This window comes from Podarcis erhardii, assembly GCF_964252035.2.
Source record: "Podarcis erhardii genome assembly, chromosome: 6".
Classification (NCBI taxonomy): domain Eukaryota; kingdom Metazoa; phylum Chordata; class Lepidosauria; order Squamata; family Lacertidae; genus Podarcis; species Podarcis erhardii.
In genome coordinates, this window is record NC_138510.1 from 14,117,968 (window position 1) to 14,131,877 (window position 13,910).

The 13,910-nt window shown below is 42.5% G+C and overlaps 1 protein-coding gene across 1 annotated transcript in view; it reads left to right on the plus strand.

Moving 5' to 3' along the window:
- LOC309344776 (piezo-type mechanosensitive ion channel component 2-like) overlaps positions 1 to 13,910 on the plus strand; it is a 58,892-nt gene that overhangs the window by 4,992 nt on the left and 39,990 nt on the right. The window contains exons 7-17 of the mRNA XM_081867426.1: positions 1,934 to 2,096; positions 2,685 to 2,799; positions 3,301 to 3,434; positions 4,631 to 4,894; positions 5,733 to 5,844; positions 6,223 to 6,404; positions 7,758 to 7,906; positions 9,697 to 9,864; positions 10,440 to 10,481; positions 12,154 to 12,186; positions 13,646 to 13,749. Coding sequence (XP_081723552.1) covers positions 1,934 to 2,096; positions 2,685 to 2,799; positions 3,301 to 3,434; positions 4,631 to 4,894; positions 5,733 to 5,844; positions 6,223 to 6,404; positions 7,758 to 7,906; positions 9,697 to 9,864; positions 10,440 to 10,481; positions 12,154 to 12,186; positions 13,646 to 13,749 — 1,466 coding nt within the window. The remainder of the gene's footprint in view (positions 1 to 1,933; positions 2,097 to 2,684; positions 2,800 to 3,300; positions 3,435 to 4,630; positions 4,895 to 5,732; positions 5,845 to 6,222; positions 6,405 to 7,757; positions 7,907 to 9,696; positions 9,865 to 10,439; positions 10,482 to 12,153; positions 12,187 to 13,645; positions 13,750 to 13,910) is intronic.

Sequence of the window (13,910 nt, forward strand, 5' to 3'; positions counted from 1 at the left end):
GAAGAAGATGGTATGTAAGAGAAAGCACAGCAGACCTTGGTTCCGGTTCAGAACTGAGGATTATATGCACTAGTGTTCCCTCCAGTTATAACCAATCAAAAAAAATAAGAGCCCTCCTGGATTAAACCGTCAAGTCCAGCATCATGTTCTCTATTTTTTTAAAAAAATAATATTTATTGGTATTTCAAAAAGTTACAAGAATAAAAAAGAAAGAAAAAGACAAACAGAAAATACAAAATACAAAAAAATAAATAAAAAACAATTAAAAACAAATCCATCTTTCCATATCTTATCTATCATTTGCTTGTTTCCTTGACCTCCTCACACCTCCCTTTTTTGTATTCTAGTTCATTAGTTGTTTCAGCAAATCCTTTCCTTCTTTGCTTTTTCTTACTAATTTATCTTAATATATTGTAACTTTACATTCTGACCTGTTAACAATCCATTTTTACTTAATCCTAACATTACTGCTAAAACCACATAGCTTCATTCCAGCATCCTTCTAACATTCCTTAATTTTACAACAGCATCATGTTCTCACAGGTGGTTATGGGAAACTCAGAGCACAACAGCACTCTTGCTACTTGTGCCTCTCAGAAACTAGTACACAGGGCCATGCTGCCTCTGACGATGGAGATAGAACATAGGCTTATCTGCCATGATTCTCCCTCCCCCTGCATCTCCCCACTCCCCACATTGTTCGAAAGGGTCCCCCAGCCCCCTGGAACAGATTAGGGGGCAGCTGCAAGGAAAAGGTGGAATCAGCATAGATGTCTTCTAAAAGTCTGGTAGTTGTTCTTCTCTTTGACATCTGGTGGGAGCGCGTTCCACAAGGCGGGTGCCACTACCGAGAAGGCCCTCTGCCTGGTTCCCCGTAACTTGGCTTCTCACAGCGAGGGAACCGCCAGAAGGCCCTCGGCGCTAGACCTCAGTGTCCGGACAGGACAATGGGGGTGGAGACGCTCCTTCAGGTATACTGGACCGAGGCCATTTAGGGCCCTAAAGGTCAGCACCAACACTTTGAATTGTGCTCGGAAACGTACTGGGAGCCAGTGTAAGTCTTTCAAGACTGGTGTTACATGGTCCCGGCAGCCACTCCCAGTCACCATTCTAGCTGCTGCATTCTGGATTAGTTGTAGTTTCCAGGTCGCCTTCAAAGGTAGCCCCACGTAGAGCGCATTGCAGTAGTCCAAGCGGGAGATAACTAGAGCATGCACCACTCTGGCAAGACAGTTTGCGGGCAGATAGGGTCTCAGCCTGCATATCAGATGGACCTGTAAACAGCTGTCCTGGACACAGCATAAATAATTTCCCTCCCTATTTTGCTGGTGGAAGCCTCCCTCTGCTGGATCAAAATGCCTTTCAATTTGATCAGATCCTTCCATTCAAGCACCAATGGCAGCAGTTCCTGCACCCTGCCTGTGGAACGCCCTCCCGTCATCAGATGTTAAGGTAATGAACAACTATCTGATTTTTAGAAAACATCTGAAGGCAGCCCTGTATCGGGAGGTGTTTAATGTTTGAGGTTTTACTATGTTTTTATATGTACTGTAAGCTGCCCAGAGTGGCTGGGGAAATCCAGCCAAATGGGTGGGGTACAAATATATTATTATTATTATTATTATTATTATTATTATTATTATTATTATTATTTTCCAGTGAAATTAAAGTTCTGCCTGGGGTCTTGATCTATATGATGCCCCATTCACACAAGCGATGCTGCACTTATTTGGTGATGATCAGGGGTGCCCATCAAGTGGGGGGGGCTGCCCCTTCAGATATTTTATGGGGGGGGGGACCAAAGGGACCTCAGCCCCTAGGAGTTGGCTGCTACAGGTAAATTAGTCTTTCTTTAGCATTATTGTTTTTCCTCTCCTGTTTCCACAAAGATCAAGTAGCAGCAAGCTCTTCACCATTTTCTCCATTTCTCTAGGGTCCTGGGCTTAGTGCCACTTATTAAGACAAACATCACTGCGCCCTGGAAGCTCCAGGTTCATCCCCAGCTCAGCTGGCCGGTGGCTCTGAATCCTCTTGCCCTTCTTGTCCTCTATTACACTCTGGTCATGATGCTCCAGCGATGGGCTCTGCCTCCTAAGGTATGGGATAGAGTCAAATACGACATGCATTGCCAGCTGTATCTCTCGAGGTCTGGAATGCCTGTCTGTTTTCTGATTGGATTTTGGCTGTATATTGATGCTTTTGTTGGATGGACCAGTTTTTCTCCAGCCCATGTCAATTTCACATGTATTTAATCATGACTCAATTCCATCCCATTTTGGGAGGTGGATTTAGGGAAGCACGACCAGTTTGGTTGCACTGGGTGCAGAACCTCGGGGACGCCTCAGGGAGTTGCTGCTATTTAGAATGGAGCGTGAGAGGGTGCTGAACTTTAGCATCACACTGGGCGCCGCTGAAAGTCCACCACTGCCATTTCCACATTAATACGTGTGTCTGCACTTGTGTGTGTGGCTATGGGGGCCATCGTGTAGAGATCCAGCACTACTGTCCCACTGGTCCCTGATATGACAAAATGTGATGCATTTCCTGTTCAAAGTAAGTGGTACCTCTGGAAATTCTCCCCACTTGGGATCATGGTATTCATGCAACTTTGAGCCCGGACTTTGTGAAACCTCTGTTGTACAAAATCAAAATTTTCAACCTTTTTTTCCTTTACCCCTACTCAGGAGGTTTATGTGACAAATGGAAGCTTTCAGAGTACTCTCCTTTTGCAGCGTCAAAGTCATCGTAGCTGTGATGTGAATGCCTACATCAATGAAGGACACAACCTTTCCTTCTCAGGTATATTTCCCTGTGCGATGGCTCCTTTGTAAGGCTTTATTCAATGTATGGTCACTTTTAAATGTGTAAAATGCTTTAATCCTTGTTGTAAACCACCTTGGTAGGCATATTGACTGAAGTACATTACAGAAGCCTAACTGCTCTTATTCTTCTTAATTTTTTTCATCTTTACTTTTCTCTTATTCTTCTTTCTAAGAACAACAAACAACAACAACAACTCTTTGTTATTATCAAGGGATACAGTTATAGCCTAGAATCTCAGCCTGCCCCTTGATGTTATTTTAGCCATTGCATTTTTCAAAACCGTATTTTCCAAGGGAAAAGGGGCACGGTGCTGTATGGGTCATTTATAGGGGGAAATGGGCAGGTAAGAGAGATGTGTGCTTAAATATAACACTGCAAAGTCTCCAAAACTTTATTAACTGATGCCAGACACTGGTGTGTGTGTTGTTGTTGTTTTGGTTAATTTACCCTTTGCTAAAATTTTTGCATTTCTTGCAGATGAGACATGCTCTGAAAATGTATCAGAAACTGATGGTGAACAGGGCACTGAAGGAAATAGGCCTAGTACCTTTTTAGCATTGGCACGATTCCTTATGAATCAGAGCTACATCACTGCATTGATTGTCATGATGGTAAGATACAGATACAGTAGTCCCACATTATCACTTAAAAAAAAAAAAGGATTTGTGGTGCTACGGTGAGAGAGCACTTTAATCTAACTCTGCAAACCTAAATTTCCAATATGCGCATGAATCTGTCCTGGAAAGTACTGTAGTCTGAAGGCACCCTTAGTCAAAGACATGTATGTAGCAATTTCAGAGTTATAGCTCCACATATCTTCAGATACAGTGGTGCCTTGCAAGATGAAATTAATCCGTTCCGTGAGGCTCTTTGTATAGCGGTTTTTTCGTCTTGCGAAGCAAGCCCATTGACAGCTTAGCGGATTAGCGCTATTAGCGGTTTAGCGGCTTTTAGCGGATCAGCTGATAAGCAGCTTAGGGCTTAGGAAAAGGGGGAAAAAAGGGGGGAAACCCTGCAGGAACTCGCAAGACATTTTCGTCTTGCGAAGCAAGCCCATAGGGAAATTCGTTTTGCGAAGCGCCTCCAAAACAGAAAACCCTTTCGTCTAGCGGGTTTTCCGTCTTGCGAGGCGTTCGTCTTGCGGGGCACCACTGTATCAGTATTAACATGCAAGTATGTACAGCTAATTTTTATTTATTAGGGCACAGGGTCCCTGGCCCTGATCTAGATAGCTTAGAAGAAGTGTGCCTTAATTTATACTTCTTCTACAGTTTTAGGAGTTCATATTTGTTCATTTGTGGATTACCGTATTTTTCGCTCCATAAAACGCACTTTTTTCCTCCTAAAAAGTAAGGGGAAATGTGAGTGCATCTTATGGAGTGAATGGCGCTGCGCAGAGAGGGAGAGCTGCACAGCGCCCCTTCAGCGAAGCACCTCAACTGTGAAGCAGGAGGAGGAACGGAGCCCCGCTTGCTGTTCTGGCTTCTGCCTTAGCCGCGCACAGCCTCTCCCGGACAGGGGGAGCCTTCATCCCGCTGCCCTGAAGAGGCTTTGCGCGGCTATCCCAGAAGCCAGAACAGCAAGAGGCTACCCCAGAAGCCAGATCCCTCTTGCTGTTCTGGCTTCTAGGATTCAGAATATTATTTTTTCTTGTTTTCCTCCTCCAAAAACTAGGTGCGCCTTATGGTCTGGTGCGTCTTATAGAGCAAAAAATACGGTACATGATGTTTGGGACCGCAGTATTACCCAAATATATCTCTCTCTGTGTGCATCCATCTGTTTGTCCTTCTTATGTATGCATTTCCAGGTTTGGAGCATCACTTATATCAGCTGGCTGACTTTTGTTCTGCTGATTTGGTCTTGTGTCCTTTGGATGTTGCGCAACCGTCGCCTCTACGCCTTGAAGAGCTCACCTTTCCTTGTTGCCTATGGAAATATCTTGGTGGTCCTCAATTTCTTTGCAGGCCTGCACGTTTCCCAGGAGGAACTGTTTCCTAGAGTTTCAGCCTCGTTGCTTGTGGACTTGGATTTGAAGCCTTATTCGCTGCCCTGTGTCCACCTAGGAGTCAAGGTGAGCTTCCTTCAGTTCTGGGTTCTACTTTCAGGCTGCGATCCTAAGCACACGTACCAGGCAATAAGTCAGGACGGGGATAAGATGGAGATAGTAGCCAGGTTTCTGCAACACACCATGAGGATCCGTGAATGTTATGCAACATTAACTTAAGTGTTAGATGCTGTTTTTTGCTAAGCGATTTTATTGTACCGAACCTTATTGGAATCTTGCCTATATGCCAAAAAAGATTTGAGAATTGAATTGCATGAGAATGTAGCTGCGTGTGTGGGACTTTGGAAAGTTGTGCAGATCACTGCTGATTTATTCATTAATTAATGTATAGTGCTACCTCGGTTTCAGAACAGTCCTGTTTATGAACTATTCAGTTTATAAACTCCACAAAACCGGAAGTAGTGGTTTGCGAACTTTATCTCGGTCTAAGAACCGAATCCGCATGGTGGAAGGGCACCGGCAGTGGAAGGCCTCATTAGGCAAAGCACGCCTCGGTTTAAGAACGGTTTCAGTTTAAGAACAGACTTCTGGAACGGATTGAGTTTGTAAACTGAGGTACCACTGTATACAGTATGCGTGTTATACTGAGCGGTTTACAAGCCCGCCCACCCTTTTGCGTGTGGCGGCATTGTGGGACGGAGGACAACGACACAAGTGTTAAAATGTAAACATCCATAATTGAAGTAGGCAATAAAGCAATCCCATTGACAGCATTAAAATAGGAACATCCACGATAAAACTATGCAATAAAAGAATTCCATTAAGCTGTCTAGAGTTGGCTCAGTTGTGTGGGGTGGTGTTGGTGGTTGTTGTTATTAAAATGTCGGTGTGATTTTTATTGCAGATTTTATATCTGTTTACCTTCTGGCTGTTGCTAAAGCAGTATATGATGATGAAGCAAAGGCAGAGAAAAGAGGAAGAATCGCTCAAGGGAGTGAGAGTTGATGGGGAGGCTGGTAAGAAGATATAATACTCAGTAAAGTTAGCCCTGAACTACTACTGTTATTAATATGTATTTTTAAAGGTGGGTTTTGCCATCTGTACTCAGTCCAGGAGGAACCCCAGGAAAATTAGTTCAGAAGAGCAAATGGGCGGCAAAGGTGATTAATAAGGAAGCAAGGGTTTTGTCTGCTTCTAAGCACGGAGCAATTCCTGACACCATGTTTGTTGAGCATTCCCCTTGAGTTGCAACCTGGAAGGTGACAGGCAAGCATAATAAGTGAGAAGGAAAAACGGTTTTTTGAGGGAGAGGAGTAGTTTTATTTTAAAGTATGCTTGTGAACGATTCGGCAATATTGATGACGCTTCTGAATGATTCTCCACTTCTCTTGCAGAAACGGACAATCCGCAAAACCTTCTTTTGGGCATCCTTGGTTCTGCACTGCAGGGGATGCTTGTAAAATACTGGATTTACATCTGCTCTGTCATGTTCTTTATTGTCAGCTTCAATGGCAAAGTGGCCCTGTACAAAATTCTTTACATTGTGCTTTTTCTGCTTTGTGTGGCTTTGTACCAGGTAAGCAAACCTGGAAATCGGAGACATTTGCACTCCTGCTTTTTCCTATTAGAAAATTGCAGCAGCGGTTTATGAGCTCTTTGTCATCTGTCAGTTGTCAGTTTAGTTAGTTTAGGCTATTTGTGAAATACAGTGCTTCTCAGAACTTGAAGCAGGAGTAGGGAGCCTTTTCGAGCATGGAGTCTGCATGCACTTGTGGGCAACCTTCTGGGGTTAGACTAGATGACCCCCAGGGTCCCTTCCAACTATAAATCTATGAACTCTCTCTCTCTCTGAACAGTTTAAACATAGTTCCAATATGGATGCAGACTGGGATAAAGATACCCACTTTCTTTCTTTATGAATTTCAATTTTGTACATTTCAATAATACTACAATTATTTTAACATTTCAAAACTTGACTTCCTTTCCCTCTTTCTGCAGTTCCTTAAATTCATTTTTTATATTTTCTGCAAATTCCAAATTAACTTACTCATTTATTCATCTACTTTAAATATATACTCGTATAAAACTCCAGGTTATTAAAATAATCCTGCAGGGCAAAATAATCCTGCCAATGTTCTTATCTGTTTACAGTTTATTTGTAAATATTAAATAAACCATTTTCATTCTTTTATAAAAAGTTTGTTATCTTGTTTTCTTATTTTTCCGGTAAGTTCCGCCATTTCTGCAGATTCCTTTCTTCTTTCCATTTTTGGGCAAGTAACATTCTTGCCACTGTACATGAATAAATTTCTATATAGTTTGGGTAGTTCTGTCCCTATAATTCTCTCTCTCTCTCTCTCTCTCTCTCTCACACACACACACACACACACAGTGGTACCTCGGGTTACAGATGTTTCAGGTTACAGACTCCGCTAACCCAGAAATATTACCTCGGGTTAAAAACTTTGCTACAGGATGAGAACCGAAATCACGCGGTGGCAGCAGGAGGCCCTATTAGCTAAAGTAGTGTCTTAGGTTAAGAACAGTTTCAGGTTAAGAACGGACCTCTGGAATGAATTAAGTTCTTAACCCGAGTTACCACTATATATATATATCTATATATATGCATTATTCTAAACATCTTTTTCAATTCATTATATATCATTTCCCAGTAAGCTTTAAACTTACTACAAGAGCACTAGAAGATACCCACTTTCATCCATTTGGCCCAGATTATTATGATGTTTTCATTACTTTCTGTGGTTTGGGGTCGAATTTTGTTTTCAGAATGGGGCGGAGGAACACTGAGTGCTTTGCAGTTCAGGTTGACTTGCCCAGCCCACACCTGTTATACAAATGCATTTCTAAAATGCCTACCATACTGTGTTCAGAACCAGTACAGTAAAGGTATGTGGAAATGTGGTTTCAGGTTCATTATGAGATGTGGAGAAGAATCCTGAAGAGTTTCTGGCTCACCACTGTTTTTTATTCAATGGTGGTGCTCATTGCTATCTATGCCTACCAATTTGAGATGGTGTCAGCGTTTTTCCTAAACACCTTGGCGATATCAGAGGAGAGGTAAGGGCTTTGTTTTATTTATTTACTGTGGTCTCTGTGGCTGACTGGGGATTTGAAGCTGGGTTTCCAAGTCTTTTGTTTCTGACATGGTAACAGCATCACCACACTGGCTCTCATATAAAATATTCAAATCCAAATTTTACCTTGAAATTCGTTATAGCATCTCTGGTCTATTGTGCAATAGTAAAAAATAATAATTAAAAATGTAGATTTTTGCTGCTGTTGAATTAAGTTAGCACTGCCAGCTTGCTGTGACTCTGATGTTCTTCCCTGGGTTATCTGCCTAAAGAGCTCTCTTTCTGGCTCTTTATAAGAGGGTTAATTCTGCCCCCTGTTGGCTGAACCTGTCTCTTTCTCAGGAGGAAGGATTTGGGCAACCAAATTGGGTCATTTTGGTGCTACCTCTGCAACAGGAACTAATCAGCACAGATGGTTGTCTGTGTGTGAGAGAGAGGGGCTTAAAATACCAGGAAACACACAGAAAAATTTCCTGCAGAGACCTGGGATTGTGAGCTGTGCAATTTGAACATAATTTTCAGAATTTGCCATATCAAACATTATTTACCCGTGGAGTACCAGAGCAGTAGAACTATTCCTAATGAAAAGGGGTGGGGGAGCCCCTCACATCTAAACTAGTGAATATTGTTTGCTGGGTAAATTTAGGGACTGAATTATTATTATTAATGATTATATCAGTTATTCAATTTATTAGTCCCTTGCTATGCAACAGTGTCTCTAAGCAGCTTACAAAACTTTGAAACGTAAAGCACGACGTAGAATTGAAAAGGAAAGAAAAAAGAACAATGCTTTGCAATATCCGTAAAACAGAACCAAGAAAACAGCTGCAAAACCATATCGTCCAGTGTATCATCATAAACTGTCAAATGCCTTGCAGAAGAAATACGTTTTTACCTGGAACCAAAAGGATGACAATGGTGGCACTAGGTGGATCTCACTGGAATGGCTGGGTAGCTTGAGTAGGGAAAATGCTAAAAGAAATGGAAAATGGAGCAGAAATTGCTGATGTTCACTTATTCATTCCATGTCCAGAAGGGAAATCAATCCAGGGAATGCAATTATTATTCACTGTTGTTGCTGATTTTATTCTGCAAATGCTACATAAGTGATCTCATTTCCCCCTCCTTGCACTGCATTTCACTCGCATTGAAACAAACAGCCCCAACATTGAAATTAATGGTGTGGTGTAAGGTAATGACAAAGGGACACGGGTGGCGCTGTGGGTTAAACCACAGAGCCTAGGACTTGCCGATCAGAAGGTCGGCGGTTCAAATCCCCACGACTGGGTGAGCTCCTGTTGCTCGGTCCCCGCTCCTGCCAACCTAGCAGTTCGAAAACACATCAAAGTGCAAGTAGATAAATAGGTACTGCTCTGGCGGGAAGGTAAACGGCATTTCCATGCGCTGCTTTGGTTTGCCAGAAGCGGCTTAGTCAAGCCAGCACCCTTGGCCAATAAAGCGAGATGAGTGCCGCAACCCCAGAGTCGGTCACAACTGGACCTAATGGTCAGGGGTCCCTTTACCTTACCTTTAAGGTAATGATACTGGAATTAACTGCAAAATTTGATTACATAAAATTCCACCTCAGCAGGCGGTGAGACAAATAACATAGTTTTTGCCAGAAGCCAAATTGCAGCAGAACAGAAACAGCATCGCATGGTACAAACACAGGGCAGAATCGAAGTCATTGCCTTCTTAACACTGAGAACCTATTGTGTGAATTACCTCCCAGTGGGTTGTGATGGGTGGATCTCTCTCCTTTCCCCTTGACAGATTAAAAGACCTGGGTCTTGAGCGGTTCAGCACAATTGAGTTGTTTGCACGGATTCTGCTCCCTGGCGCTTTCCTTCTGGCTTGCATCTTGCAGCTTCATTACTTCCACGAAGACTTCCTGAAGGCCACAGATCTGGCTAATATTTGCATCAGGCCACTCTCCGGAAGGTGCTATGCATGATCCATGAGTTCATGTTCTACAATGACAAATAATTGTGCATTTGTGTGTGTGATTGTGCAGCTTACATTTGGAAATGTGTGTGTGTGTGTGTGTGTGTGTGTGTGTGTGTGTGTCCCATCCACCACCAAAGAACATGTAGGCAACATCTGCACCAGATATTTAAAGCACATGGCTTTCCCCCAGAGAATCTTGAGAACTGTAGTTTACCCCTACAGAGCTACAGCCCTCAGTAACCTTAACAAACTACAGTTCCCATGATTCTTTGGGAGAAGTCACGTGCTTTAAATGTGCATTGAATGTGATTTAAATGACCATGGAAAGCAATAATTCCACTCTATTTTGTGCTGGCCAGAGCACATCTGGAGTACTACATCCAGCATCTTATTTTGTTTTTAATTCATTGTCACAGCACTTGGGTAGAGTAGAGGTCTAATATTCCTATGATACTGCTGGTGAGACAGAGAATGTTTTTTGTTTAAAAAGCAAAATACTCTTCAGTCGTGTAGTGCTAGCCTGCAGCAGCTGGAGTAAAGTATTGAGGTTATGTTTTGTTTCTCCCCAGTGACAGCAACACTGAGACGCGTGTGCATTTCCTGGCTAATATGTGAGTTGGCTTTCTCGCGTTAATCTTTTTAATGCTTTCCCTTGTAATCTGCTTCATATGTCTAATATAAAGGGGGGGGCAGGGTGAAGCTGAATACAGCAAGGAGATTAAAGAACATCAAACAGTGGACGGCTGAAATTTTATATGTAAGGGGGCAATTATGAGGAAGGAAAGAGCAGAAAACAGAGGAACAATCTGAACGAAATAACTAAGATTTCTAATTTCCCATCTCCTTAAATTTTGGCAAACATCAGCTGTGGGGGAGCCCCAGTACAGATCAGCACTGGGACACCAAGAAAGCTCACTGGCCCTCAGTGAAAATCCCCTCCCCTAATGCTATTTGCTCCATTAGGGAAAACCTAAGTGTGATCTGGTGTGATTTCTCAATTGATCCAGGTTAGGATTCCATTTCCCCAAACCACTACTATTTTGAAGAATTTCTGCCTTGAGTCTTCTGCCCCAACACTTATTCTGTGATAACTGCCTGTTATCTCATTATAGGCTGGCTGGGTGAAATCACATAGGACTCAGCTACGCAGCTGCAAATAAAATGTTTTAGGTGTGTTGTAAAGTGCATTTGTACAAATGTGACATAAGATGGCGATGGTGAGCTATGGCAAATTCAATATATTTTTCAAAAGCGTTTTCACAACGTTTTTTATATGTGTCTAGATTCCACCATAGTGTCACTGTCAGCCACCCAGGTTGATATGCTGGCAAATGCCAGTCCCAGGAGAATTCTAGTCTACTTGAACAGCCTGTTGTTTGCTCATCGTTTTCACAAAGCCAAGACATTGCAAAGCCTATAGACCGGAAATTATTTACCACTTGGAAAATTAGTAAGAAGAACTTTGCACAAAGTTCCTGAGAATCTTTTTGGCTGTATTAATTGGAAAACATTTCCTGGAACAATTCAGCCAGGATGAAGCTCTTAGGCTATCTTGGGACTGCCAGAGATGCTCCTTCTTTTATTTGTTGACCAAACTGGCTGGGCTTGATGGGAACATCTGCATAAGTAGGAAGCAGCTGGGCTGGCCCTATATGAGATGAGAGCAGATGCCCTTCTCCCTACCCAATGTCATGGTGTATAGTACCCAAGGCAGGTGAAGTTGTTTTTTTAAAAAAAGAAATATAGTGGTACCTCAGGTTAAGTACTTAATTCGTTCCGGAGGTTTGTACTTAACCTGAAACTGTTCTTAACCTGAAGCACCACTTTAGCTAATGGGGCCTCCCGCTGCCGCTGCTGCACGATTTCTGTTCTCATCCTGAAGCAAAGTTCTTAACCTGAGGTACTATTTCTGGGTTAGCAGAGTCTGTAACCTGAAGCGTATGTAACCTGAAGCGTATGTAACCCGAGGTACCACTGTATAATAGTTTAGTATTATCATTGTACAAAACGGGAATGCTCACAAATAATTTTATAAGATTACAGTAAATTAAAAACACCACATAGCTGTGCACTGGCTTAATATTTATCGTTCCAAAACTGAAGAGGAGGAATTCAAGACTGCACTCTTCCAATTGTTCCTTCTGCACGAGCATTTCAGCCCTACCAGATGGAATCTGTGCACTGTTCTGTGGGTTCTTCTGGCTCCCTGCCCATCCAGTTTCAAGTCTTTGGGGTTTATAATGCAATTCTTGATACTGTGTTTTTGTTCCCCCGTATTTTCAGGCTTAAGGAACACATCCTGAAGCTGCAAAGTAGGTAAGCTTGAAAAGAGGGACGTGGTGAATAGAAACGTATTTGAATTTGTTTGACCTTCTAAGTCTTTTTTTTTTTTTTGTATATTTTTTATTAGGAATTTCAACATAACAAATTTATCAAAGACATATCATCCTCATTTTTCCCTCCCCCCTCCCCAAAAAGGAACCCCCCCCCGGACTTCCCTCAGCTCCTCTCTCTGGTTTTTCAGCACATGCTATTCTCTGCATGTTATAAAATTGTAAATATCCTTAATTTATCTATCTATATATTACCAATTAAAAAATTGTGTATGTTTATTCAAAACATGCCAAGGAGTCCAGTTCATTTTGTTGTTTCTTTAAATACTTTGTAAAGAGTTCCCATTCTTCTTTAAAATCACAGTTGTCCTTATCACGTATTTTGTGTGTCAATTTCACCAATTCTGCATAGTCCATCAATTTCTCTTGCCACAGTTCTTTAGTTGGGATTTCTTCATTCTTCCATCCTTGTGCTCTTAAGACTCTTGCCGCCATTGTCGCATACATGAAGATGTTTTTCAATTTCCTTGGCAGGTCTTTTCCTACAATCCCTAGCAAAAAAGCTTCAGGTTTTTTTACAAATGTTAATTGGAACATTTTCTTCAACTCATTATATATCATGACCTTCTAAGTCTTTTGATGCAGAGAAGATCATGACATGTTGCCTGAATCTCATAAAGGAGTTGGAATGTGAATTGAGAGCATATACTGGAACAACATTTGCACAGATAAACACAGGCCTCCTTGCACTAGGCTGTCAGGGGTTTAGACTGAGCAGAGGCACCCCTCCACTCAACTCTCCTGACTAAGTGGGTCTCCTACTGTGGTAACTTATCCCTTCCTCCATCCGCCTATTGAATTTGTAGGTGGGCTGGACTGAGCTGGAATAGGATCTGCTGGATTCCAATCTAGCCTCGCAGCAGCAGGCCCAATCTGGACCCGATTTCTATGGCATCCTGGAGCTGGCACCAGAACTGAACCCAATTGTCCTGCCCCCCTTGGTTGCCAGCACGACTGGACTGTGAATGCAACAGTGTCACCACCACTCCACAAAGCCCCATGCATAGGTGGTGTTAGGATTGCAGCCTTACTAAGAGGATTTTAGTCTATCTGCACTGAAGGGGTACACGTTGTAAGGCATATTCATGTGCACACCCCCATTTTTTGCAAAATCAGCAATGCATTATCTCATTCTTCATGCCTAACTGGAGCTGGACTGGAGCAACTATAGTTAGGCTGGTATCCTCAGGTATAGCCATACATCAAGCTTGCGTAAATTATGACCAGGCCATACGTAGTTTGCCAGACATATTTTGGCTCATCGTGTTGGGTGAACCAGACCAGTGTGTTGCTAAAATCTAGGCCTACTCAATAACATAAGCAAAGCCACGCTGGCCATGCAATAACGATAGCTTTTTGCTGTTTTCCTATGTTTTCCACAGGCTGGCTGCTGAACAGCTACAAGATGACATTGAAGAGGGACTGGAGAAGCCTGAGAACTCAGCAGTAGGTGAAAACATGGGGAAGTGCCACCAGGCGAAACTGGGTAATGATGAACAGCTAGCTCCTGTGCTGAAAGTATAACTAAGCATGGAAACAAGCCCGCCATTTTGGTTTATGCTAGTAAATACAGCCTGCTTCTTGCAAGCATAGATGCGTTCCAGGTTGCTCCTCCGCCAGTCCTTGTATTGTTAAAGCGGAACTGAG